The sequence below is a fragment of the Labrus bergylta genome, chromosome 13 (assembly GCF_963930695.1).
Source record: "Labrus bergylta chromosome 13, fLabBer1.1, whole genome shotgun sequence".
NCBI lineage: Eukaryota > Metazoa > Chordata > Actinopteri > Labriformes > Labridae > Labrus > Labrus bergylta.
In genome coordinates this window covers 4439137-4466222 of record NC_089207.1, presented here as the reverse complement: position 1 = coordinate 4466222, position 27086 = coordinate 4439137, and the positions used below count along the sequence as shown (strand labels likewise).

The following is a 27086-nucleotide window of genomic DNA, read 5'->3' as shown; positions in this document are numbered from 1 at the left end:
AAAACAGTCTCAAAATGACAAACCTGTCTTTCTTTCTGTTACCACTGCTCCCCATTTATCATCCTCGGCTGCATTGGTGTGGTTATTTATTGTTTTACATGTGCAAAGGTCCAGCTGTCAGTCATAAGTCACGCTTCTGGTAGAGTTGCAAAAATTCAGCTAAAATGTCTGATCTAGACTAGCATGCCTGCTACAAATTGGATAATTGTTAGCATGCTCATTTCTTGGCAACCAGCAACATGGTGAAAGCAAGAGAAGAATTCACATTAACTGAAGTCCTAAGATTGCTTATGACTTCACTTAATGTGAAACGTTAAACAAAGTACATCATTATAATAAGCTAGCTTTGGAAAGTGAGAATTTTATTTCAGCAATAGCCATTGGCATACATTGTTGTGGAAATGATATACTGTAAGAGATTGAGATGCAATTTTGCAAAGCTGGTATGTAAAAAAATACAGATTTTTAGAATTTGTGCCTGAATGTAATAAGACTAAAAGACAGAAATCTACTGATCCACCTTTCAGTGCTGTCACCAATTAATTCAAATGTGAGTTGGTCATGAGCACATACATTTTTTTAATGGTTGAGTGGTTAAGTTTGGAATCAAGTACTCTGCTGGTGCTTTCTGTGCAGTCTCTGACCTCAAACTAAGTCAAGTTGTTTATGCCTGCTTTGACCAGTAATAAACAAGCTGTCTTGGCTTTGCTTTATTCTTACACGCCCATCGATGCCTGATCTTTTCTAATGTCTGTTCCCTGGCTGTACTGATTAGGACTGTTTTCTGTAGAAGTCAGCTCTGGAAGAAAATGTGAGGTTTCTTGTAAAGTGATGTCAATGTGCTCAGATGTCATTTGTGTGCCAGCATGATATCACATCCTTTTCTTCTCAACACCAGCTTTTGTTGCCTTGCTTAAGTTTTAATAACTCATGCTCACAGATTTAAACTTATAGAAACAGAATTCACATTTCAGAAGCTTTTTTCTGAACCCACTAACACCCCATTAAATATATTATATTATATAATATAGGATGTTTATGCTGCTTTAAGTGGCAGATCCTTAATATGAATCTCTCTGTAAAAGTTATTCTCTTATCCAGTTAAAAGGCACTCAAAATATTAAGTACTTCTTCATGCAATGTTCTCCTTGAATATAATCCCCATTATTAGTTTTCAGTAGAGCTTACAACTCAGCAGGTTTTAAAAACCAGCAACATCTGACTACATGCATCCCTTTCATGCACCTGTGAGATTATGGGGAGTAGAAGTTTTGGATTGGAAAAGTCAAGGTTGTACAAATAATGGTTTTTACATAACTCTCTGATATTGGAAGGGGAAGCAGAGAATATTGTATGTATATAACATGGTAAACTTTCCATTTGGAACAAATGTGTCCTCTCTTGCCTCCCCAGTGAGACGTCAGAACATGAAAGTCCGTATCAACGCCACGGGAGACACCATCGTGATGAAGTTTTTGCGTCCCAACTCCGACACCAAGCTCGAGGGCTACATCCTCGGCTACGGCAGCAGCATGTTCTCCAAACAGTTTATTCAGCTGCCTGAGAACGGACAGCTATATGAGACAGAGTTCGGTAAGGCTGTTGCTACGTATGCTTTTAAAGTTTCTTTTGAGAGGTGAAAAACATCTGCTGTGACTCCTATGATGCACATGTGAATTGCATTTTAACCTTTTTAGTCATGGTAAAAAGAGAAAGATGTTCGAGCTCTGGGGATCTATAAATCCTTAGTTTGTTCTTCCCAAGCAGCGACCTCTGGGGCTGGAAAATGAAGCCAAGGTGGAAGTGCCAAAAACTGCAAGTCTGCAAAAGACACTTAAGGTTTAAGGCAGGTTAGCCTATGTCCACATTCATGGCATCTTTTAAGAGAGTTTAAATATTTTTTAAGCCACACATTAAACTATATTAAGGCAAAAACACTAATGGAATTTTGAGGTGAAGTGCCATTTGGGTGGTGCTAGCAGTCTGTTGGGTGTTACCTAAGCTTAGGGCTTTCGGTGTAGCCAGGGGATGTCCATACAAACAAATTGTTCCGAATTATCTGGGCTGAGAACCTGTTTTTAAGCCCCTTGCATGTTTTACAGTCCCGCTAGTTACTTTGGAGGTGAAAATTGAGATGAAAGATGACATCATGTACTTTTATGCAATTATTTATTTACAGAAATGAATTACAAGCAAAATTAAATTTGGTGATAGCCAGCGGGAGTTTATGTACGAGTTATAAAAATAAAAAATAAAAAAAACAAAACCCTCATGACTCATGCTCCAAAAATACAAGACTTGAAAAAATCCAAAAAGCTTGAAAACAGCTGTTGTAAAAAAAATGGTTGTAATCCTGGTGACTATGTTTGCTTCCAGTGAATTCTCTTCTTTTTTTTTAGATGCTGAGCCCAAGTACCTTATAGCTGTCCAGCCCATCCCAACCAATGACGTGAAAAAGCAATGCACAGGTAATGCTTTTATCATGAAGGTCACATAGTAAACATAGATTTAAGAAAGTGAAAGTACAATGTTATTTTCTTTCCAGGTAAAGTGGAACTGGAGAAGCCACTACACTTAGTCATTGGGTCGGTAACGCCAACTTCAGTCCTCCTGTCCTGGGGGACCCTGCTGAAAACCCCCTATGAAGGCAATGTCATGAAGGACTGTGTTGAGGATGGGTAAGCTTCCAGACAAGCAAACACATACTCGTTATCCTTTATCATACACTGTGTTTAGGCTCAGCAGCTGAGTATATCCTACAGAGAAACAGCTGGTTTCAAACTTTGAAGAATAGTACCAAAGCATTAAGATTTCAATAAAAGCCTTTTGATTTCATGTAAGCAGTTGTAACATAGTTTAGATGAGCATAGAAACAGATGGTGGAAGGATAGGTGACTCACACACTGTTGAACACACAAACACATGTTGGTTTGGGCACCGACTCGGGTAAAACTGCGTTAACAGTAAATGATTCACATGAGTCTCTCAGGTTACATCATGCGGCACAAAGCCATTCTGAAAACTTTTGATGAGAAACTCTATACCTGCACTTTGAAACAAATCTCCTCTTTTGTCAAGAATAGTTTTATGTTTGGAATAAAGTTACAAAGCCATCAGCCCTTTCATTGCGAGGAGTATTTTCACATCATCAGGATGATGTTTCCTGCCCGTCAGTTTCATGCAGAAAAATTATTGTGAAACAACACTGGCAAATTTCAGATGGACAATTTGTTATATTTTCCGTAAAGGACAACTTTGTCAGCATTGGTGTAATGAATATTGAATACTGATTGAAAGGAAAACTGGGTTTATGGTATCCTGAAATAATTAGCAGCACTTACTTGACATTAGCTGTGAGTGCTCTTGATTAAACGTCATTACCCCCTCTAGTTGGCAGTTAAATCGTCGACACACAATATGGTTTTGAAACCATATTTATCATGGTTTATCTGTGTTAAGTAAATTGATAACTTTGCTCAGTGTTTTAACTTTAGACATGTCAATCTTAATTTAAATTTCCACCAGTAAATTAGTCGCCAGGATAGGGTGACAATATGTCTTTGAGACAAAAAAGGCAAATTCATTGACTTTCCACCATTTGTATTTCTATATTCACTTTTTGTTTTTCTTGAAAAACAGAATTGAATGTTTAGGAAGTTCAGTTTTTCTGTCTTTGGCTCAGACACTACACGGTGCGTTATCGTGAGAGGAACAGGAAGTGGAACTATCAGACCTGCCCAACTAGTGACACCGTCATTGACCATCTGAAGCCTAATGCAGTCTACGAGTTTGGTGTTCAGCCCAACTCTAAAGATGGCACTGGAGTGTGGAGCAAACCAGTCATCCACAACATAAGCTCAGGGGGCATAGAGGGTAAGTGTGACGCAGTGGATGGATTGTCGTGTCTTGACATGTGGACAAATGTGGCAGTATTGTTATTTTTTAGGGATTTTTGGCCTTTATTAGATAGGACAACTTTGTAAGGAAAGAGACATGCACTAACAGTGTCAGAATTGGGATGTTTAGAAGATATAGTCCTGCTTGATCAAAAACATCTAGTGGAAGCTTGTATTATTTCACAACTGAAAAACTGTCCCTTTACATTTTCTTTTTAGATAAAATGCATCTTAACATGCTTGTAATAGTGTTTCATAAAGTTCATTCACTTTTATTGTAATCCTCTGTCCTGATTTGATTTTTTGTGTCACATTTCCAGAGAAGGCCATCAGGAAAATCTTTAAACGTCCAGTCCCCCCTGTGGTATGTATAGGACTAAATGAAATTATTATCAAAACATATGCAGCCCATTCTACTAATATTATGAAGTCCTTTTTCTAAATTTCCATTTGTGTCTCTTTTACTGCTTTGTGATACAAGTTGAATTTGCCAAATGAAATCTGTCTTAACTTTGAGACTGAAGTGAAGTACTTAGACTGCACAGGTACACTTCTCTTCAGAATAAATATTTTTGGGAACAGGGTGTATATTTGGAAGTGACCGCATGCTTTAGAGTCCATGGTGTGTGCTTGTACAATTCTCTGGGTTGTTTGCCTCATTCATTTTCCACCCAACTGCAGAATGGAAACAGCACCAGTCAGCCAGGACCGGCCAAGCCAATAGAGCAGTCTATAGCGAGCTAACTTTTGGAGTGGAACAAAATACGGCGGACAAATAGGGAGATAGAGGGATGATGATGACGATGATGATGATGATGTTGAAATGAGTTTAGAGGAGAAGGGTGGCACTGATTTACCGACAGTGCAGGGGTTATGTTTCACATGCTTCCAGCTCTGTTCTCGTAAAACATCACAGCTGCAGAGAATCTGACACAGCCCTCCCCTAACCGACAGAAACCTTGAATAACAAGCTTTTTGCCAAGGATTTCACCAATTATACATAGAGTAGAGGGTCTAAGCATTATGAAACACAGAGAAAGCCGCAGAGAAAGAGATGAGATTAAGTTCATATGCTTATACTGACTATGTTGTTATAATAGGAAAGACTATGACCAATAAATGTCCTTGTTTTTTTCCCTCTGCCCTTTAGAAGCCGCTAACGACAGATCAACTCCCTTTCCCCTTTGCTCCTCGTCATGGTAAGCCAATAGAGGTTTGTTGCTTTTGGTCAAACCCACTGGACCCTTTTCAATACATCAGCAGATTTCTTTTTTTTTATGTACTATGATTTATCACTGCTGAGCAATGTCTGTTTGAACCTTCCCATTGACCCCACATTTAAGACTCATGACTGGAAAAATTTTCACTAAAACTTTGATTTATTGTTTTGCTGAAGGGACTTCACTTTGTTGAGTTTTTTTTTTAAATTCAGAATTTTTTTCTTTGATGGTTTATTGCAGGTCCCAAGTATGGTTCAGATGTTTTCAAACTTTGACCATGATGGAGATGGAAAAGAATTTCCAATCAGTATCAATAGACACAATGTTACCCAAAACCCCTAAAAAAATGTATAAGGTTGATCAGAAATGATTTTGAAGCAAATTACATGAAAGTTTTGGCAAAAGGAGAATCTACTCCAAGTGACACCAGAAACTTCTTTAGCTGACCACTTACGAGCATTAATTATCTGCTCCTATGTTCACATATTTTGCATTGGAAACCTGAAAATTTAGTTCCAAATGACCCACATGCTGCCCCTTAAATGAATCCCAGGAGACCCCATTTACAATAGCAAGCTACGGTTGTGGTAACTGCCGTTATGCTAGATAACTTGGTGTACACATCTTGTACCTTTGCCTCTTCTTCGGTTTTTTTAATGCCGTTTTGGTGCCGAAAGAAATGTATTGTAGTCAGGAGTATTGGGGTAGCTGGTTGTTTTGGTTACAGGCCCCAGTCTCTTGATATAAAGATTTGTGAAAAATCAAGGGAGGATTTGATTGGGGAAATTTACTTACGGAACCAGAGCTACCGTAAAAGTGGATGGTCACTGTTAAGCGCTATCTCTGTTAAAAAAAAATCTGATTTTACTGCTACAGAAGCACGAGGCTGCAATGATTACATTCTCCTCCATTCCTGACGTTATCATCTTCTGTCAATGCTGATTGGCTGTCAAATTTGTTGCTGAAGTTGAATATATTTAACTCACGGGTAGACATGAAAATCAGGGCACTAGTGTGACAATTCTATGTAGTTGCATAGCGTGACAATTACATTTGTGAGTGTACACAGCTCTCGGCCAATATACAAAACGTACTATAGTCAATCTTACATCCATTCTAGCTCTACTGAAGGACCTTAGTCTACTTTGACGTCTGAACAGAACACTTCTAACAGCAACTAGAACATCACTCAGCCCATGTTTTTGCTTATTTCATTGGCTTAGCTCCAAAAAACCAAAGTACACTACTAACCGTGCAACTTACAGCAGGCAGAATAAGTTAACGACTAGCTGGCTAACATATTATAGAAGTTAAAGTACCAGATGTTACCTTTGTCAGTTGGTGATCCAAAACTGGCTAAAAATAATGAATATTACCCGCAGGGGTATAATAACATGTATTCCCCATTCCATATTCAGGTCATGTTATTGCTATGTTTACAGCTTGTGTCCACAGCTTCCATGAGGTCAAACAGCCTGAGATACCAGTTATTTGTACTGGGATAGAAGCCAGAATTATTTTACAGTTACTTTAGTTTGCAAGAAGATTATTCCCTAACATGACGCTTTTTTTCAGCATATTTTGAACTTGTTTACTGTGTGACTCTGACTTAAATCTTTCTTCCTATGTTCTTGTCAGTTCCCCATAACAGGACCAAGAGCAGAGTAACACTCATCAGGGAAATGTCTCCAAAGACAACTCTTGGTAATTCAATTTCTGACCTAAAACTGGATTAAGAAGTCAGACAAAAACTCTTGTCCTTATTCCTGACCTATTCTACATGACTTCTCTATTACTATCCTGCAGATCTTGGCTCCTCTTTATTGTTCAGCAGGTTTTTCTGTTCATTTCACAGGACATATACAATTAAAACGTGTCTCCTGGTCTTCTAATGCACATTATATTTCTCAGCTCCAACCACAACTACTAGGCAGGAATCTCTGTCAACCCCTGGACCCAAACTACCTGTGGTCACCACACTGCCTATCGGTAAAAAAGACAATCACGGTTAGTTTATAAAAAAGCTTCATGGCTCTTACTGTGGCTGTATGCAGTCATAAACTTGGCCTTCAATAACTGAGATGCTGTCAGTGCTTCACAATGTCCTTGTAATGAGCTGCATGAGCAAGAGCAGCATGCTCTGTGTCAGTACAGAAGCTAGACTTTCCAGAGGAAGCCCATGGTGTCAGCTGATTGGGTTGTAGTGACAGTAAGATAGGTGGCCTTAGCTGCATGGCATTTTAGCAATGTGACTAATCTTGGAAGGATTCATAAATCCTTCAAATTGCTCAGTGAAAACCTTCATTTCATATCTCAGAAAGACGCTGTATCAAACTGTCCCTGTATCTGGCTGTGTCATGTAAATGACACAATATTGCAACTGAGTTTGGGAACAGTGCATACACACTATATTAATATATCATACCCTTCAATACTCATTTTGCAATAATATTTTTTTTCTCTATTTTAGCTCATCACAAAGCTTAGACTTTTGCTTTCAATGCAGTATAGGCACTGGTGTGAAGTCTGCATGACAAAACTGCATGAACCAAAAATGTAATTCTCTCCAGCAGGAACCCAAGCAGAATTTTCATGTTCTACCTTTCTTCTTTTTTTACTGTATTCTTTATGTCCCCTCAGTAAACATTCATAATTTCTTTTTTATTTGCAGGTGGTCTTCTTACAAAACAACGCTACAGTAAATAAATGTCACTCTCCCTTTTTCCGACTTCCTATTTCCTGTCTCTTTTATTCTGTTTCACTGAGGATAACTTTTGATCAGATTGAACAATCAATTTAATTTGGTCTATAGAAAGGCTACAGAAAACAATCAACCAGCAACTTTTAATCTCTAATGTGTCATAGCTTCTTAAAGGCACAGCAAATGGATTTCAGTGGCCTTCGCTCTCAGGCATCCTGGACCTGGTAGCTGTGTCTGTCTGTAGTAACACGGCTGTTACACTGCAAAGACCTCCATATGGTCTGTCTTCCTTTGAAATTGGAGACAAGTGCCAGGCAGAAGCTATTGTGTAACTTTTGCTTTAGTCCAGATTAGCTCTGTGAGTTCTCAGGCCAAAAGCTGTTGGCACTCCATCGGATCTAAATGTCAGCTGTTCCCTGGCTGCTTTTATGTCTGACACTGAACTTCCACCAGATACGTGTGCATTGCGTGTCCGCTCCGGTCCGTTTTGGCTCTGTGCACCCTTATCCGTCAACATCCACCGGCTGCGTTCTCCGTCTGCAGCACGGAGAGCACAGCCGTCAGCTGGAGTGCCGAGATAAAGGAATTCCCGCGATAATTTAACAAACTAACTCGCGGCAGTGCGAGATAATATGATGAATGTGGTATAAAACTCTATATAAACCTAATAAACACATAAACAAACACACACACGGTCATTTTTCTGAACCGTTAAAACGGAGTGTTTTATTTTTAAAATTAACCAGATGTTTTAATGTTGCATCGGTGTCTGACTTCCCATCCCACTTGTTTTTTTCTGTGCTAAATTGATGCGACGGGCTCCGGCAAAAATAGAAACCTATGTATCTGCTGCGGAGGGCACCGGACTGCTGGAGCTCAGACGGAGCTGAGACGCAGCGCAGCGCACCCAGTGAAAGCACACACATTGAATAAAATGAAAACCTATCACCTCCCCTGCCGCCCAGAGCGGAGACAGACCGGCACACATCTGGTGGAAGTTGGCCGTTACTTTCATCATTTTCTAGAAACTATAATAATATTTTGTTTTATTTCGTAAAAAAAAATCCTGCATCCTGAAAATGATACCTGAAATAATATAACACCACAATGTTGTGGCTTTACTCCCATATTTTCTCTCTCTCACAAAATCCAACAGGAGGAGACCAATCCAGATCTCTTTTTCCTCCTTCCCTGGAAATCCCGTTAGCTCCCTTGCCAGCCCCCCAGGAAAATGTGGAGAATCCAGAAACTCAAGCAAACCCTCAGCCTCAGCCTCAGCCAGAGCATCAACAATCAAAGCCCCAAACCCCTAACACTCAAATTAAGAACTGGGCCAAGGCCCAGCCTCAACCACATCCTTCACAAACATCACAGTCCATACCCCAAACCCAACCAAAAATGCAACCTGAACAAACATCCCAGTCCAGACCTCAGACAAAACCACATTCCCAACCAACATTCCAGAACACATCTGACACCCAACCCCTACCACAAATCAAACCAGCTTCCAATCCCATAGCAGAGATGCATCCCCAACCAGCATCCCAACCCACTCTACAGACCCAACCACAACCAAAATTCCATACAACCACCAAGCCCATACCCCAGACCAAGCGGAATACTCAACGAACATCCCAACCCATACTACAAACTCAACCCCAACCAAAACTCCACCCAGGCTCCAGTCCCATACCCCAGACCAGGCCAAACCCCCAACCAACATCCCAACCCATTCTACAGACCCAACCACAACCAAAATTCCATACAACCACCAAGCCCATACCCCAGACCAAGCCAAAACTCCAACCAACATCCCAACCAATTCTACAGACCCAACCCCAACCAAAATTCCATCCAACCACCAAGCCCATACCCCAGACCAAGCGAAATACTCAACGAACATCCCAACCCATACTACAAACTCAACCCCAACCAAAACTCCATCCAATCTCCAAGCCCATACCCCAGACCAAGCCAAAACTCCAACCAACATCCCAACCGATAATGCAAACTCAATCACAACCAGAATCCATGCCCATAAATCCGACCAAGCCAAAACCCCAACCAACATGCAAGTCCATACCCCAGTCCAAACCCCAAGCAACATCTCAACCCATTTTACGGCACATTCCTCAATCACAACCCCCTCCAGCATCCAAATCTGTTCTCCAGATCAAACCAAAACCCCACACAACATCCCAAACCATACCACATACCGTATCACAACCACATCCTCAACAAACCTCCCACCACAAACCGCAGATCCAACCAAAGACCCATCAAACACCTCATCCCAATCTCCATACCCTTCCTACTTCAGCGGCTCACACAAAACCCTATTTCCAATCAAAGCCTAAAACTACAATGCAGCTCCCAACTGAACACAAACTTCAACCAAAACTCCAGCTAAAACATCAGGTCCATTTTCAAACACAACCACCTGCTAAGACCATGACACCGGACAGGGTTCAAACAATAACCCATCCCACAATTATGACACACCTACTGACAAATCAACCAACACTTCAGCACATACCTCAGACCCAACCAGCACTACTGAAGATTAATGTCAAACCCCAACATCAAGCAAAATCTTACTCCACAGTTCAGCCTCAAATCGACACACAACCAACGATTAACCCACAGCCTCAACTAAAAAGAAGACCTGAGACTGAAGGAACAACTAAGCAGCAGTCAAAGAAGCATCCCAAGCCCAAAACAAACCTTCAAACCTGGGACAAAACTAAGCCTAAAACACAGCCTAAACCAAAGAGCCAATCCAAGCCTCAACCATCACCTCAACTAAATAAACGAAAGCTTCAACCACATCCTCAACCAAAGAACCAAACGAGGGTCAAACAAACTCACACAAATAATAAACAGTTGCCAGAATCACAATATCCTATTAAGACCCAAACCCAACCTGCACCTCATTCTAAACATCTTCTTAAGCCTCTACCTCTACCAAAGGCTCAGTCTAAGTCCCAACTTGATCCTCTACCCAAGCCACAACCTACATCTAGGTCCCAACAACAATCTCAACCAGGGCTTCAGTTTGAGACTCAGTCCAGGAGCTACTCTGATACCTCCAACGTCACACCAAGGCAGGCTGTTGCTACGGGTAAAGACCCTACCTTTTGCCATCCGCAATCCACACATCAAGTATTGAGACCTCATCTAAAATTTCACTTTAAAAGGGGCATTTGAGTTACATTTCCATTATATTATATTGGGTATTCTAAGAAAAGTTAGGGCTGTCGCGGTAACCACAAAAATGAATTACCATGATATTAACAAGTCAACTTCGGAGCATGTGAGGCCACTGTGACAACTGCACGTGAAGTTACCTCACCCCTCATCATGTTCAGACGGAAACAATGGTAACTGCACTGGTACCTAAACCGAAAATAATTTTGCACTTCGGGAACAGTTCGGCCTTTAGCCAAATGAAAAAGGAAAACCAGCTAATTTAGACGAAGCAATTTGTAAAATCTGCGACAAAAAGGTCCCTATGAACAACAAATGCATAACATTTTTGGTCTCACATAACAAATAGTATCTTGGCCACAAGTTATTTTTTAAAATTGTGACTTTTGTTTATTTGATCTTTGATCCTGGTGTTGAAACAAAGCACCGTCACGGCAGCAAGAATCATATCTTCCTTGGCCTTTTGCCTACTAAAAAAGCACACAGCGTTTTTAAAACCTGTATAGTACGATTTGGCTACAGAATACATAATGACAGGATTAGTTTACTTAATGTCAAAACTGGCATCTACCATCTCTCTCACTGATGGTGAAGCGATTCTACTCTTGGTAGGTGGTTTTGTTGTGTCTTGATAACAAGACTCTCTACATAAGGCTCACCTGCTGTGATAACAGAGTTGCAAGGGCAACATTTAAATGGGAGTTTTGTTGTGTTGCACGGAAGAAAAGACTTAAAAGCTGTTTGCAAATCTGCGCCAAAGGTTTGCAAATCAGTGCTCACAAATTTCTAATCTGTGGGGAAGGTTTCCTAAACTGTGTGCAGAAATTTGCACTGGAAATTCGCTCACACAGATTATAAATGTGTGCGCTCAGTGGGGTCTGGATGATGTTAATGTCCGTGCAGCCTATCAGCTCTTGCTCTCTCTCTCTCACACACTCTTATTGCATAATGTATTCTAGTTCATATATTCTAAAGACAAATTGTACTGTACAGGTTTAAAGTTAAGTTGTCAGCCACTGATTCACAAAAAAATGTGCTAAATAGATAAAAAAAGGGATTGTGTGATAGGTCTATTGAATCACTGCATGGGGAATTTCTTTACCGCGACAGCCCTAGTCATAGTTCAGCTTTGTCTGATGTAAGATATTTTTAAGGATATCCTGATTAAAGCAAATACCCTTACCCACCCTGCAAGGATTTTACCTAACAATTATCTCCTTGCATTTCAACAAATAAGGGTAGGATATGCCCCCTTTAAAAGTTAATAATATAATCATGTAAATGCAGTACTATCTGATTATAATAGTATATAGATAAATAGTGAGTTTTCTTTCATACAGCTCCTAGTCCACCAGAAGAGGGCAAGCCTCTACCAAGACCTGCCCTGGCTACAGAGAAGGCTGGTAGTAATAATCAGGGTAAACACCACAAGTTTGTCCCATCACCATCTCTGCTTCCGTAAAGTCACGTGAAACCCAGTTGTCCCTCCAACCATTGGATGATATCACTGCTTCCTCATCACCATCTCTATCCTACCACGCCACACAACCCACCCTTCATTGTTTCTTTCTCTATGTGTGCCTCCATTTTCAGACCAGCACACTCACCTCACCTTTGCCCACTTACAACCAGTCCCGTCTTGCTAGCTCTCCAGTCTCTCATCTGTGCCTCTCTATTTCATTCATTGTCCAATCTTCATTGTTTTCACTAATGTGCTTTTCATTGATTTCATCTAGGTAAAGATGTCATGCTCAAACGTTGATTTCCCCTAAACTCATTAATTGCCTTTCTGCTGATCTAGGTACTGGTTTCGTCAAATCATCCATTGCAGAAGTTCCTCAATCTCCTATTAGCTCATCAGTTGCTCCAGCAGGAAGAAACAGCACTCAGTCTCGCAGCGGGGTTCCTCCAAATTCCAATCATAAAAGTGTCCGACCATTTTCTCCATCCAAGAAATTCCCCTCCTCTCAAAGCTCCAGCTCACCTGGTGGTAATCGATTACTCACTTTCCTTTCTCTCATCCTCTCTTGTCTTCAGTAATACTCTCCTTTCAGCATCTTCTTACGTTCCTGCTGCAGCCGTGCATCTACTGAAGACAAACAAACTGTCTTTTGGTTTAGAGCAAGATCTTTGCTTAAATGTATGAAGTAGATGTTTGGACAATTGTTCCTTTCTACCAGACTTTTTCAATCTTCTGCTTTAACTCATCTTTTGTTTTGGAGGGACGGCCCCCAACTGATAAACCTAGGCTGCCAAACACTGCCTCTTAACATCCATATGTTCTCACCGCTCTGCCACATGTGCGCGGTGTGTATTTCACAGCTTTACCACGAGCAGCAGTGGTGTCTCTGGGGTCGGGATCGTTAACATGATTTACGGGCCCGCTCACTGGCCGGGTGGGAAGTCTGGCCATAGCACTGGCCAGGACACACCACATTTTACACCAGCCAAGCCAAGCACTGTGCAGACAGAACAGACACCACAGCCAAGCACACTCTCTCTCTCCCTATCTCCATCAAATGCAGCACATATTCCGGAAAGAGTTTCAGAAGTGCAGAGAATTAAAATGTCAAACAATATTATATATTGTTTGAAGTCATAGCAATTCCATGTGTATATCCTGAACATCTGTCGAACTAGGTTACAAACACAAACACATTTCCAGCTTTATTACCACTGATGTTAGACTTGAAGAAAACAACGAGTAAGAAAGACAAAGCCTTTTTTGACCTCTTGTTTGGCTGTTTGTAACAAGACACAAAACATTTTATAATAGACCTTTTTCTTCTTTCAGCAGTCGGTGGAGCGCATCACAGGGGCAATGCTCTTGCTAAACCTGCGGTGTGGCCAAGAGAGAAACCTGGTAAAGACAAACCAAGATAATTGCCTTTCAGTGTTCCTCACTCACTAACCAAAGAGGCACTGGTGTGTCCATCCCACATGGCCAAACTGATCTTTGCTTCTGCCACAATCTTCTCATAATTTTGAACTTGTTTGTCAGTGTGACTTTTTGCATTTGCATTATCAAAAACAAAAATCCCTGCAACTTAACCTCGACTGAGACTGAAGCGTTAGAGAATTCTTAATTTGGCAATACCTAGACCTTCATATTGTTTAGTCACCTGCACATATGGAACTGTAATCATGAGGTGGTTTGTATTAGTTTAAGAAGAGCTTTAGCATTCTTGTACTCAAAAAGGTGGATGTGTCTTTTCCCTTCTTTTGGTGGGTTACATTTTTTCCGTTCCGCCAAGCAGGCTCAGTTAATTTGAGTAATTAAATCCATCTTAAGCAGTAATACAAACCACGTCTAGACCACATGTATTAATGGTGACGCTGTGCTCACTCCTTGTTGTTTGGAGTTGTGAAGAGAGGTTGTGCTTCAGTCCCATGTCACAGCTGGTGTGTGTTATTTCTGGAAACTTGGAAAGTTTCAGAGGTCTTCAAGGAGTCACAAGGCTCTCTTGAAGCAACTCTAAGGCAAAAATAGTCATTTTGCCTACCACCATGAACATACATCTAAGAAGAAAGCTGGTAATGACAGTTATCTTAAAAGTCATAGGTGTAGTTCACCTTCCTGACCCCATGCACTGAGTGATAACCCCACAAAACATTATTACTTCTTAAACAAAATAGTACTCAGCCTTTGTGTTTGTTTTGAGAGCGTGTTTGCAACATTTTTTAGAGCTCAGTTTACAATAACTCTCTACAATAACTGTAATGGATTACAAGCTCTTTATATAGTGGACTTTAGGTATAACAAGGACACTGTCCATCTACAAATGTGTTGCAAAAACAGAAACCTCTGTCAGTTGAATAGTTGGATTGAGGTGAACACACATTCCAGCCTTCACTCGAAACTGAAGAAATCATCAGGGCTTTATACAAAAAATGTTCTCACATAAACAATAAAACAGTCTTTATCAAGAAATATGAGAGTTGGAGAGTCATCCTCACCATCTTCCGAGTCCGAATGCAGTCAGTGCTCGAGTTTGAGTCTAAGTCAACAATGACCACAGTGATTTGAGACACCAGTATGTAGTTTAGGTTGGAATATTTTATATTATTATTATTATTATTATTATTATTATTATTATTATTTATATTAGACTATAAATAAATATCCTGTTGTTGCATGTGTTTTTATTTATTTCTTTTACTATTTTTCCAAAAAATAGTTTTCAACCGCAACCAGGGCTCACACCACTGCTTCTGTTTAACATTACAGATGTGAGTCTGGGGCTTTCGCACTTGAGAAATTTGATCTGCTGTTTGAAGGATGTATTATGGACCACAAACCAAAAACACCTGCTGTAGAAACTGAAGCACTCCAAACAGATCATATCATATAGATCGTAGACACATAGTTGACATGGATGTTGTTGACCTCAGATCTTATCACATTACAACCCAATGCCCGCCCAGTTAAGCATGAGTTAACTCTTATGAGCTGTCAGGTGGGCACAGTGTGCAGTCCTGACCCCAGAAGCAATGGATTCACTTTGTCAATATGGAAAATACTTGTGAAATATGCTCATTTACTAATTTAACAAATCAGTCCAAAAATGAACCAATTAGGACGGCATTATGATACACCCACGACCCGCGGCTGCATCCGACAGTGTAAACCTATAGTATAAAACTTTAGACAGTCGAAAGTTTTGTTGTTTTTTGTGCTCATTGATCCTTTTTGTCATTTGAGTTTAACCACATCTTTAAACTATTTGCCTTCTAATCTTGGAATAACATTTAATTCTATGATAGAACATAGTTTTTCTGCATTTTTTAAGTCTGCATTAAAGTGAACTTATAACCAATACAGCAGGCACACACACTGACCACCATCTGTGCAGGTCAGACCAGGGACAAACAAACATCGTCTTTGAACATAGCACTTAAATATATACTGAACTATCCTGATCATAATAATCCACCAAACTGAGTCCCCACGATTTAAATCCAGCAAAAGATTTAATCCAAACAAGTTAAATCCATAACGATCCACGGAACTGTTAAAAACCGCCGCTATTCCGCTGACCTTTTCATGACACTAGATGGCGGCGTATAACTGCCAATGAGAACCTTTTTTAAAAGGAGGTGCATCCTCCTGTTCTGATGACCAGTTGAACGCAACCGTGCCAATTTCTGAAATCTCTTGTAGCCAATGAAATTCTCTAAACATGGATATGTAGCTTCTATCAATACTGATTGATTTAAAGTATGAGTGGTTTTCAGAACTGCATTAAGCATTAATAAGGTGATATTTATACCAAGATAGGCTATGAGTCATTAATTATTTGGATAAAACAGACAAATCTATGTTAAATTAGACATTAAACACCCCATATACAGTAGCTGGAATGGAATTATCCTGGCCCTGACGATCGAGTCATCGAATACTCAGCTACATCGGATCAGGCAGCACTACTAGTTTCCACAGAATGACCAAATATTAGGTTGAGCTTTTGTGTCATAGCACATCCCTGTTTATTTGTACAGTATATCTTGAGACAGGCATTTAGTTAAGGAGATACTCCTAGATCGTATTTTTAGAGTTAATCAGTGACTTGTTGGCAGATGTTTCCGCTTGTATGGCCTCAGCTCCTTTCTCTTGGTAGAAGATGCCAGAGATCACTGATTTATGCCGACCAGCAGGAGGTCAGCTTCAGGGAGGAAACAAATCCAGGAGAAATGTTTCTGCCATGTTTTGGCCCAAACAATTGAAAAATTACAAAATGTTGTCAACAGAAGGACCCCCTTGATGAATCTCTGAGATAAGAAACGACAAATGGCAAAGGGAGTGGATGCTCTGGAGGTGAATCACTACAGTTAAATGGATGATCTCAAAACAATTCAGATGTACAACATTTCCATGTGTCAAGCCTCCCGAAGCTTTTCAGCCTCCTCTAAGATATCATAACAAGGTTTTAGGATACACTTCTTTAACCACACTAAATCGTAGCAGAACCTTCATGTTAACACATCTGAGTTTCACAACTTGCACTGTATCCATTGTGTTTTCATTGAGAAGACTTGTTAGTCTTTGTGATCACTTCTCCACTTCACTAAATCTAATCAGTCCCTTGTGTTCATTAAACAAGTCTAGAGTCAAACTGATTTGAGTTTCCTATGATGGCTTGGCTTGATCTTTAATTTCTCTGGGGTTCAGGGATTTTGTACAATGCTTGGTTGTCAAAGTGCATTTGGTCCAAATTAGTTAATCACAGAAGGGGGTCAAAATCCTATTTACAAAATATTGGCCCTTCTCCCTTAATTTCCTGATTCAGATTCAACAAGGATTTTAAAATTCCTGAGTTTTTCTTTGGGGGATCTTGGGTGAGTGGTTAAAAGCACGACTTAATGGTTTCAAGGTTGTTAAACACTGTCATGGTTTTCATTAGTCATAGACGGTGGTGGTTCTCTATGGCAGCACTTCATAAAGAATTAACATGCAATCTGCTTGGCTTTTATGTGCTTTATTGTTGTTTGTATTAAGCCTGTGTTTTTATTTTCATTTTTCAGAACACAGTACAAGTCTGAAGTCCTCTCTCTGCTTAATGTCTCCCAGTCTTTGAACCTATAAACTTGACATTCCTTTTTCCCTATTGCATTATTAAAATAACCAACAACACTTGTTTTCAGTTTTTATTCCCTCCTTAGAACTGACCACCTGCTCTGTTTCAATGTGGTTTTTGACTAAAAAATGACTCTTGTTTCCCAGATTTCTCTGCAGTTCAGCGTCCATCTATTCCTGTCAACAAGACACCCAACCTGGTGGGGAAACCCAGTGACCATGGTGAGGAACAGTGAACAGCAATGGCTGCACTGACCACTGGCACTGCTGCACCTTAATACCTGTATGTTGTAGTTACGCACAAAAGAGCGAGACCAAACTTTCAAGCCGGTGGTTTCTCCAACTTTTGTCTTCATGCCTTTCCTTAGATGCAGAAAACTTTTAACGTCACCAACACCTCGGCTAACGTTTTGATGTATTGTAGTCAAAGAGTATGAAAAATATATTTAGCAACGTTTCATCGATGTTGACACAGACATATGCCTGAGTTAGACAGTGGGGATACAATGCATTGGTATTGGACGCCAAAGGATGGGATTGTTATTATGACACTAAGCAGCAACGGAGAGAATTAGCATTGCTTGAGGTTTTCTTTTTAGCATCTTACCAAAACGATTAACAAATCTGAGAAAAAAGAGGACCTGCTTGCCATGTAAACACTTGTTTTTCTTTTCTTCTGTGTGAAAAAATGTCTATCTCATTTGCTATGCTTCCTGTGCTTCCTTTCTCAGCACAATCCTTAATGCCTTGTACGCACTTTTTTTGATTTTAGTCCAACATGAAACTTAATTAACTTTAACACCCCACATATTTCCACATCATCAAGAATGTCTCTGCTGTGTAGCTCTGTGCTCCATGCAGTCTGAAGCAATACTACGCCAATAAAAGAAAAGATCTTAGAATTTGAAAATTGCTTTCATAGAATAAGAAGTGTTAACTTCTTAACAAAACAGCGTTCATCTTGACATACAGCTTAACTCATTGGCCTTGTGGCAAAAGCTCTTTCCTGGACTTCCTGAGTCTTTGTTCACTTTGTCACCTGTTTCTATCGCTCTCCTTTCTCTCTGTTTGGTTTTAAGTGTACTTTATGTGCAAAAAGTGTTTGAGTGAATGTGTTTGCGCACGTTTCTGAGCATCTGCGTACCCCTGGTCTCAGAAGAAGTATTCTGGCAAGGGTTTTTTTTCCCTTTAAAGACTCAAGAAGCAAATTCTGATCTTTCTCGCAGCACGGAACAGGCCACTGAGTTGCTCAGTGAGGATGGCCAGAGCAGATGGATCGCAACTGTGCATGACTGTGAGTCAGATGATGAGGGTGAAGAGCTGATCTCTCCTCCTCCTGCTCTGTCCTTAGATAAACCCATGGACCTGAAACAAGGAGAAAAGGAGTCCATCTTGAAGCCATTCCCTCTGGTCACAGCCAAACCCAAGCAAGAGCGCAGACAACAGACAACCACCTCCGCCCCTGCAGTAAACAGTACGATAAATACACTTTGAATGTATTTTTGGAGGAAAGCAACGTCTCATTATCATGACAACTTCACACCAGCTGGAAAAATTAAGTTAATCATGGACCAGGAAAAAAATCGGAAAACGCTTTTTTGACTTCCGTCAATGCATGCACATGGTAATAATTAGTAGATATTGGTGATGCAGCTTGCAGGTGTGTCTTGTAGTAACAGGAAAAAAGATATTCATCATACTAGGAGATGGACAAAGACGCTGAATTCAAGCCAGAGCAGGTGCTGGGTGCTAGCATGCAGCTGACCTGGGCCAGAGCTGTAAAACTGAGGACAGAAAGAGCTGCCAGGGACTGCTGGCAAATAATCCTAAACCCAACTACTTGCTTCTGTTTCCTTTTCAGGCAGCCGCTTTGACATAAATGAAAATTCCTCCATATTCAGGCCCATGCCTGCATCTGAAGTAGACATCATGGGCAAGAAACGCTTTGTAGGTAAGACTCCTTAGGGCAGTTCTCCACAGTGGGTTCCCTAGTAACACTACTCTGAAATACTGCATTTACCTAAGCAACCAATTCAAAATGATAGCCTCCATTAATGCATAGCTGCTGTATTTAATGTGCCTTCCCCCAGCTCCTCATGTGATCTACAAGACTGATAAAAAGCCAGATGAGCCGTGCTCCATCACCTCCTCCCTCGCTTACTTCCCTGATGAGGAGGGGGCTGATCAGAATGTGACCGGTCCTCCCCGCGTACCTCCTTCCAACCTTACCGTGGTTACTGTAGAGGGCTGCCCGTCTTTTGTCATTCTTGACTGGCAGAAATCTGACAACGAAACCCGAGGTATGAGGATCATAAGGCTGGTTCAATAATTTCACCTCATGAGCACACTTGGAAGCATCCACTGCATAAAACAATTTCAATTGTTTTTTAGGCACTTGAATGAGCCTTAAAGGTGCATTCTTCCTCATGTCAGCAGGGGGCAACTCCACTAGTTGTAAAAAGAAGTCTATGAGAAATGGTTCCTTTTTTCCTCACTTGATTTATGACCTCAGAAAGCAATTTCCCTTTGAGCTTCGTCTCAACTGTTGGTCTCAAGTCTTCTTTATCACAGCATGACCCTCATTTTGTGAATTATGGCACCATTTAAGGGTCAACCAAATGAAAACAGGGTATGCATGAGAACATGGCAACCATCTGTTTAAAAATACAAGGGGCCACTTCTTAGTCTGGATGAGGTGTGAAAAAAATACTCCCTCAACTTTCTCTTCCAAATAAGTCATTTTTGAGGGCCAAGATGAGGACAGCCAAAAAGCCATTTTTTAGGGCAATGTCACTGTGGCTACATAAACTTCTCTGTGAGGATGCACCAATGTTTCAGTTGAACTCCGGTATTGGTTTGTAATTACCCTGTTCACTGACTTCATCCCAATGGCAAAAAAACAACATTTTTTTTTGGGTTTCACAACTGATTCCGATTTACCATGGCAACGGCAGGCATTCCTGTTTAATGTGTCTCCCCCCTTCGATCATGAAAGATATGAAGAAGAGGAACTAAAGCAGGAAATATTTGTGTTTGCTGGTGATGCTAAGTGTGTGGAAGTGGGAGAGAGTGTTTTTGGCCGTTCAATGATACAACTTACTGTGTGGGAGTTTAACTTCAAATCTCATTGCTTTTAAAAGTAGACACTGAAGCATTAGAAGTAGAAGTATTCAAAATACATCAGTATCAGAATGGACTATTAGCTCAATAGTTATTGTAAAGATCAGTATCAGTAAAAGGCCCGACTTTCACAACCGGGGCATCTCTACTTCCTTATTACGAGCTATACTTAGTTACAAGTCTACTTTTGACAAGGGAAAAAACAACTCTATGGGCAAGAACTCCCTAGCCACTCAAAGTGTGTCATCACTAATGACAGCCAGTTGTACAAGGCAATTTTACTTCCTTCTATTTTCTCCATCTCATCAAGAAGTTGAAGTATATTCTGTGCTACTTCATGCACACTAATATCCCTGCTGCTTTGTCAGAGTATGACGTCATATCCACCACGAAAGGACCAAATGGAGAGGAGGTGTCTATACTAACAACCAACCAGACACACACAGCTGTGGAGAATCTGAAGCCAGAGAGCAGGTATGTGTCTGGAAGAACATGTGACATTCTGCCTTAACATTTTTCTCCTTCAGTCCTCCAGCTTGTCGGGTACTCTTACCAGGTCAAATAACTAAGATTGTCAAGATACATTTTTGTAAAGGTCCCTGTAGAGTGTCTGGCCTGTACTAGCACTGTTATTTCTAGGATTTGGTCCAATGTGGAAATTTCTGGGAGAAATGAAGCAAATGCAGGGATGCCAAAAACTGCAGTTCCTAAAATGACCACTAAAGGCTTACACCAAAAGCAAGGCACTGTTCATAGACATCAATTTTAAAATGGCAAATATTACAGCAGAAAAAAACATATCAACTGCATGAGAAAAGTAAGACTATTTTGTATTTTTTTTTAATTCAACCTTGTGAATTTCATTATGCATTATTGAGAGAGTGGCTGTTTTTGGTGGCCTGAAGGGTTCACTTTGCTGTCCGATAGGCACCACCTCAGCTTTAAAGTCACTGAATCAGGCCTCTTGGTTATCCATCTACTTGTATAAATGATAAATATGGTCACTTTTTCATCAAAGACCAAGACGGCAAAGGCCAAAATGCCAAAATGCCAAATGCAGAGCTTTGAAATGATAATCTAAAAACCAGTATGTGATATCATCTTGGTTATATCCAATATTATTTGTCTCTGTTTTCGTTGTAAACACACACATCCTATCAAGTGAAATAATAAACAAAAGCCTCGCCAGTTTTGTCAAACTATTGAAAACATCAATCGGCATGAAACTTTGTCAACGAAGACACTAATGCCCCAACAGATGCAGCGGAGAATAACCTTCTTACTGGTTGACAAAAAAGGTCAACAACCATTGTTCCCACAGTTACCTCTGCAAATGTTTTCTGAGAAAGGAAATGCATTCATGATGTGTTTTAGACCTTGGGGACAGCCACAATTTGTTTTGATGAGTAAAACAGAATATACACATTACTTTATTTATCAAAAAAAACCCTCCACAGGGCACCTCTAACAAATACAGAATGTTTGAACTACTGGATCATTAGATTAGTTCGCTTCACTGTAAATCTCCTAAAGGACGAGGGAATAAAATGGCACTGCAACACGCTCCTTCAGCCTATGCACTGACTCACTTTGGGTTTCCATATACCAAGCGGATAAAGCGACACAAAAAGCTGACGATATCTGGGTGGAGTGGGTTTTTAATTAGATCCCAGCATCTGGAGTCTCAAAACTCACCAGAACCCTCCTCTGGGCTTGGTTTTCTGGCCCAACTATTGGCCAAACTCTTGCCAGGACATCTGAACGCAGCACGTGGAATAACCATCAGCTCATTGAATGTGTGTGATCTTGTGTGTGTGACCGATTCTTAGCTGTCAAAGGCATGAAAATATAATGTGTCCAAGCTCTTGAGTTTTGAGGATTTTTTTTTATCAAAGTTTGGGTTTTTGCCTTTTAATTCTCTTTCCTCCCTTTTTTTTTTTTGTTATATTTCAGTTATGAATTCACAGTAACACCAAGAAATGAGCTGGGAACAGGACCCTCCAGTGATCCTGTGTCTTTCAACACAGAATCAGGCAAGTTTTAAAAACTCTCTAATCCTGTAAAGACATACCAAAGAGATTCCTCATAATTCTAATGTTTGCTGACAGAAAATACCAATAAGTTAAATGTTGATGCGATTGTGAATGTTGCTCATGATTAGGCAGAGATTAGAATTGGGATGAGTCTCAGAAGTTGGACTGTTAGGCAGTTGTTGGTCTAATGATTTCAACATGGCACTGAGGTCTGACTGATTAAGACTCCAAGGACTTTTGAGCTCAACATGTCCTTGGAGGATTATTTCAAACATATCATCCACTCTGTGATCTGACTGATCAGAGAAATCTGAGCTAATGTTGCATCAGTTATAAAGCAGATAAAGTACAGCCCTGAGTTGATCAGATATTGTGTCTTAAACTCACAATGACAACACTAAGACGAGATGGCTCTGCTGAATTGGCCTTGTGCCCCAGTGCAATCAAAGCTCAGTATTTTGGGGCTAAACATTATAAATAATGTGCCAAATGGGCTCTGATACAAGCCTGAGTTTGTCTTGCACAATAATTCAAGAAGTTGTGTGTCATTGTGTTAATCTGAAGTTATTTTGACGATGTTGTTCATTGCACCTTTCTCTTATGTTTGTAGCTGATCCGCGAGTGAGCGAAAATGTGTCAGGTGAATACGTTTTTTTTGGTCTTCATATCGCTATGTTCTGGCTTAATACCATTTTTTTTTTTTTTTAAAGTTTTTAACTTTAGGATTCTTGTTTATAGAGATGTCCCTTTGTTTATGAATCCTTCACTTTCAATGATTTCCTCACAGGCAAAGATGCCATCTGGACTCAGTTCCCATTTAAAACGGATTCCTACTCCGAATGCAATGGAAAGCAGTACGTGAAGAGAACTTGGTACCGAAAATTTGTTGGCATCCAGCTCTGCAACTCTCTGAGATACAAGATCTACCTGAGTGACTCTCTTAATGGTAATTAAAGAATCAAGCAACAGTGAACTAGTAGAGGCAGCAGAGACAGCAATCTACTCTGCCAATGTCAAGTACAATATGCAAAACTCAAACAAAACCAGTTTGAGGTTTTTTTATACCAGTGTATCTCCAATATTGTTCATGCATTAGTAGGATCTGGATCCTGTCAGAATGTATGGGATTTTTCTTAGTCCATGCTCCAACCTCCAATCAGGTTCATTAAAATTGGGCCAGTAGTTTTTCTGTAATCTGTAATCTGTAAACCAGACATGGCACTAAAGCAGCATCGAAAACATAAACTCCTTGGTAGAGTTGACTAAGCAATTGCTTAGGGCCAGAAATAAATTACAATCAAAAATGTCAGCTATGTGTAAACTCTAATTTGGACAACTGTGCATTCTTTTCAGTAAATAAGTGCTTCTGTTTTCACCTTAAAACTGGGTACAGTTGAAACTCTTTTCCAGTATATTTATGGTGGAAAATTAACTATATATAAGCAAACAACTACAAATAGAAAATGTAAACCCTGGTCATATTATTGTCAATAAATAATCAGGACTGTTTCTGACCACTTTAAATTCATATCAATCTTAACTTTTTGTTTTTATAGCTAAAAACATGCTCCTTCTGTCCAATAGGGAAATTCTACAACATAGGAGATCAGACGGGACATGGTGAGGACCATTGTCAATTTGTGGACTCTTTTCTGGATGGACGGACTGGCACTCAGATGTTTGCTGACCAGCTGCCAAGCAGGCCAGGTAATTTGATAGCGCATGAATAATCATTATTGTGATTAATCTATCATTATGTAGAATCTAATCCCATCCTCTTTGTATTTGTAACAGGGTTTTATAGGGCCTTAAGACAGGAGCCTGTGCATTTTGGAGAGATTGGAGGGAAGTCACATGTTACTTATGTTGGCTGGTATGAGTGTGGTACACCCATACCCGGGAAATGGTAAGACCCACATGGCTATGAAGGAGGGATAACTTGCTGCAGAAGTAGTAAAAGAAGAAGAAGAAGAAGATGCCTAACCAGGCTTGAAGGGATGTTGGGCTTTCTTTCATATTACCATGGACACTGTAGATGGGTCTGTTTGTTTGAACTCAGCCCTCTCTTCCGGGTATGATCCTGTCCAAGACTATTAGGTGTCACAAAACTCAATGGAGTGTATTTGTAACATCGGTCTCCGTTTCTGTATTTATCAAAAAGGTCACAATGGACGCAAGAATGCAGGTGAACTAAAATGCTGAATATACAGTAACCACAGAGAACTTGTTGGGAAGCTGGCTCCCAAAGTGTCATAACTTGTTTGATGTTATTTATCAAGGAGATTGTTATTGAATTTTCTCTGTGTCCTCTGGCTTTTGATATAAGAAAGTTAAAACAGTACTTGCATGTCGGCATACACATTGTACACACACATTTGTATACAAAGAGTTGACAATGATACTTCACTGTACATTTTGATTATGTAAAATACAAGTAAACACAGACATGCAGAATCAACCTTCTGCTGGCCCAAAGGGATTATTAACAGTTGCAGTTTGCACATTATTAAACTTGTGTTAATATATGTATATGATGTCAAATGCAATTTGTATACCAGGGATAAAAAAAAGTTTGGATCATTTCAGGTAAAAGAAGAAAAGCTTTGGCCAAATGAATGATCTATTGCAAGCCGAAGCTTGATACTCCTATGGTGTCGTTTTGAAAAAAAAAAAAAGATTTGTGTTTTTTTGTGTTTGTGAAGGCTCAGCCTGTAAAAAAATATATATTTTTAAAAATAATAACAAAACTGAGGTTCCATATGAAATGAAATAACAAATGACGTTATTTATGTTTTTGTGTTCAAAGTAACTTCATGTACATAAAGCTTTCAATTATTGGAAAGAAATGTTCACTCTGTTAAGCACAATGTTTAATTTCAGCAATAAATCTTGTTTTCATATTTACTGACTTTCTTTTCAATTTCCATTTGACTCCAGAGGTTTATTTATGTTTAAGAAAAAGTTTGACACTTTTAGAGATCTCACTTGCTTGTTTGCTTTCTTGCCAATAAGAGAACTGGTAGGAATTTCCCCCAAAAATGTGAACTACCAAGCAGTTGCCACACGTCAGTTGACATAAAGCAATTTGCTCATGACAGAATAACAAAGTTCCATCATGCTGGATATACCGGTGCTTAAAATATATGTTACTTATAGGCAGTTTTTTCTTACCACTGTAACTTTTGCTGCTTTGCTAAAGTGCTCATGATGGATAGGCCGGGTCTTTGTAACATAACAATGAGTAAGGTATTTTACCTGCTTTTTGTAAAGTGTCTTGAGATAACACTTGTTATGGGTCGACGCTATACAAAATAAAAATTGATTGATTGATTATAATGTACCATGCATGAATGAATAATCAACCCTCAGCAATACTAGTGAACATAAAAAATGCGTAAAGTAACACAACCAAATATTAAATCAAAGTCACTACAAAGCATCATAATACTTCAGCTGTGAACAAAATTGCATTTGAGTGTTCAACAGCACTTTATGATAAAGCAGATTCATTTAATGCTGCCATGGAAAAAAAAAAAAGTAATATGCAACTCCTGCTATTAAGCTAGCGTTAGCCCAAGAAACACAGCTCATGATAAAGAAAAAGCTTACCTTCAGCAAATGTGTTTAACTTACAGTATTAATGCAGCTCGTTTCATACAGCCATCTTCTTCATTCTCATAACTGTCAAAAAATTATCCTCCATTTGTAGAAAAACATTATCAATCAATCAATCAATACATTTTTATTTGTATAGCATCAACTCATAACAAGTGTTATCTCGAGACACTTTACAAAAGGCAGGTGAAAGACCTTACTTATTGCTATATTACAAAGACCCGGCCTATTAGCCTCCTCCTTACTGGAATTAGCCGATCGTCATCTTCACTCCATTCTCCCTCGTTTTCGTTGTTGTTGTTTTTTTGCGGAGTTTTTCCAAGTAGACATAACAACAAAAGTACGCTCCAAAATCAGCGGCGTAGCTGTAAAACTTTACCGGACAAACTTATTGTATTTAACTTGATTATTTTTTCACACCCTCAGTGACTCAACTCCTGTCCTTTCAACCTTTTGTTTAAGTTTACCTACGCGCCTTCAAGCTAGCTACAAACCGACCAATGAAATCAAACTAGTAGAAACGTTCCACGTTTACGTCATTCAAACGTCACTGAAAATATTAGATTTCTATACATAAAACTCACATAGGTGTCTCTCTTTGTATTTTTTTCCTTTATCTTTTTTTAAATCAGAAAATTATTGTGAGGGGCGCCAGGGGAAGCAACAACTAAACTTTGAATGGAGTCGCTTTTTCTTTTCTAATTACCAGGCTGTAAGCTG

At 39.7% G+C, this 27086-nt stretch overlaps 1 protein-coding gene across 12 annotated transcripts in view; it reads left to right on the top strand.

The window, feature by feature from the left end:
* LOC109996896 (target of Nesh-SH3) overlaps positions 1-25651 on the top strand; it is a 31278-nt gene extending 5627 nt beyond the window's left edge. The window contains exons 2-24 of one of the 12 annotated variants that reach the window (XM_020651227.3): positions 1414-1593; positions 2400-2468; positions 2546-2678; positions 3683-3873; positions 4217-4260; positions 5047-5095; positions 6755-6820; positions 7028-7123; positions 7788-7814; positions 8974-10938; positions 12365-12442; positions 12826-13014; positions 13822-13887; positions 17758-17820; positions 18950-19072; positions 19460-19549; positions 19689-19898; positions 21087-21192; positions 22672-22751; positions 23362-23391; positions 23539-23697; positions 24336-24458; positions 24546-25651. In XM_020651227.3, the coding sequence (XP_020506883.2) occupies positions 1414-1593; positions 2400-2468; positions 2546-2678; positions 3683-3873; positions 4217-4260; positions 5047-5095; positions 6755-6820; positions 7028-7123; positions 7788-7814; positions 8974-10938; positions 12365-12442; positions 12826-13014; positions 13822-13887; positions 17758-17820; positions 18950-19072; positions 19460-19549; positions 19689-19898; positions 21087-21192; positions 22672-22751; positions 23362-23391; positions 23539-23697; positions 24336-24458; positions 24546-24661 (4253 nt within the window). In that variant the 3' untranslated portion in view covers positions 24662-25651. Of the gene's footprint in view, positions 1-1413; positions 1594-2399; positions 2469-2545; positions 2679-3682; positions 3874-4216; positions 4261-5046; positions 5096-6754; positions 6821-7027; positions 7124-7787; positions 7815-8973; positions 10939-12364; positions 12443-12825; positions 13015-13818; positions 13888-17757; positions 17821-18949; positions 19073-19459; positions 19550-19688; positions 19899-21086; positions 21193-22671; positions 22752-23361; positions 23392-23538; positions 23698-24335; positions 24459-24545 lie in introns of all 12 variants that reach the window. The other 11 variants (XM_020651226.3, XM_020651229.3, XM_020651228.3 and 8 more) reach the window with 11 other exon arrangements.
* The last annotated feature ends 1435 nt before the right edge of the window (positions 25652-27086 follow it).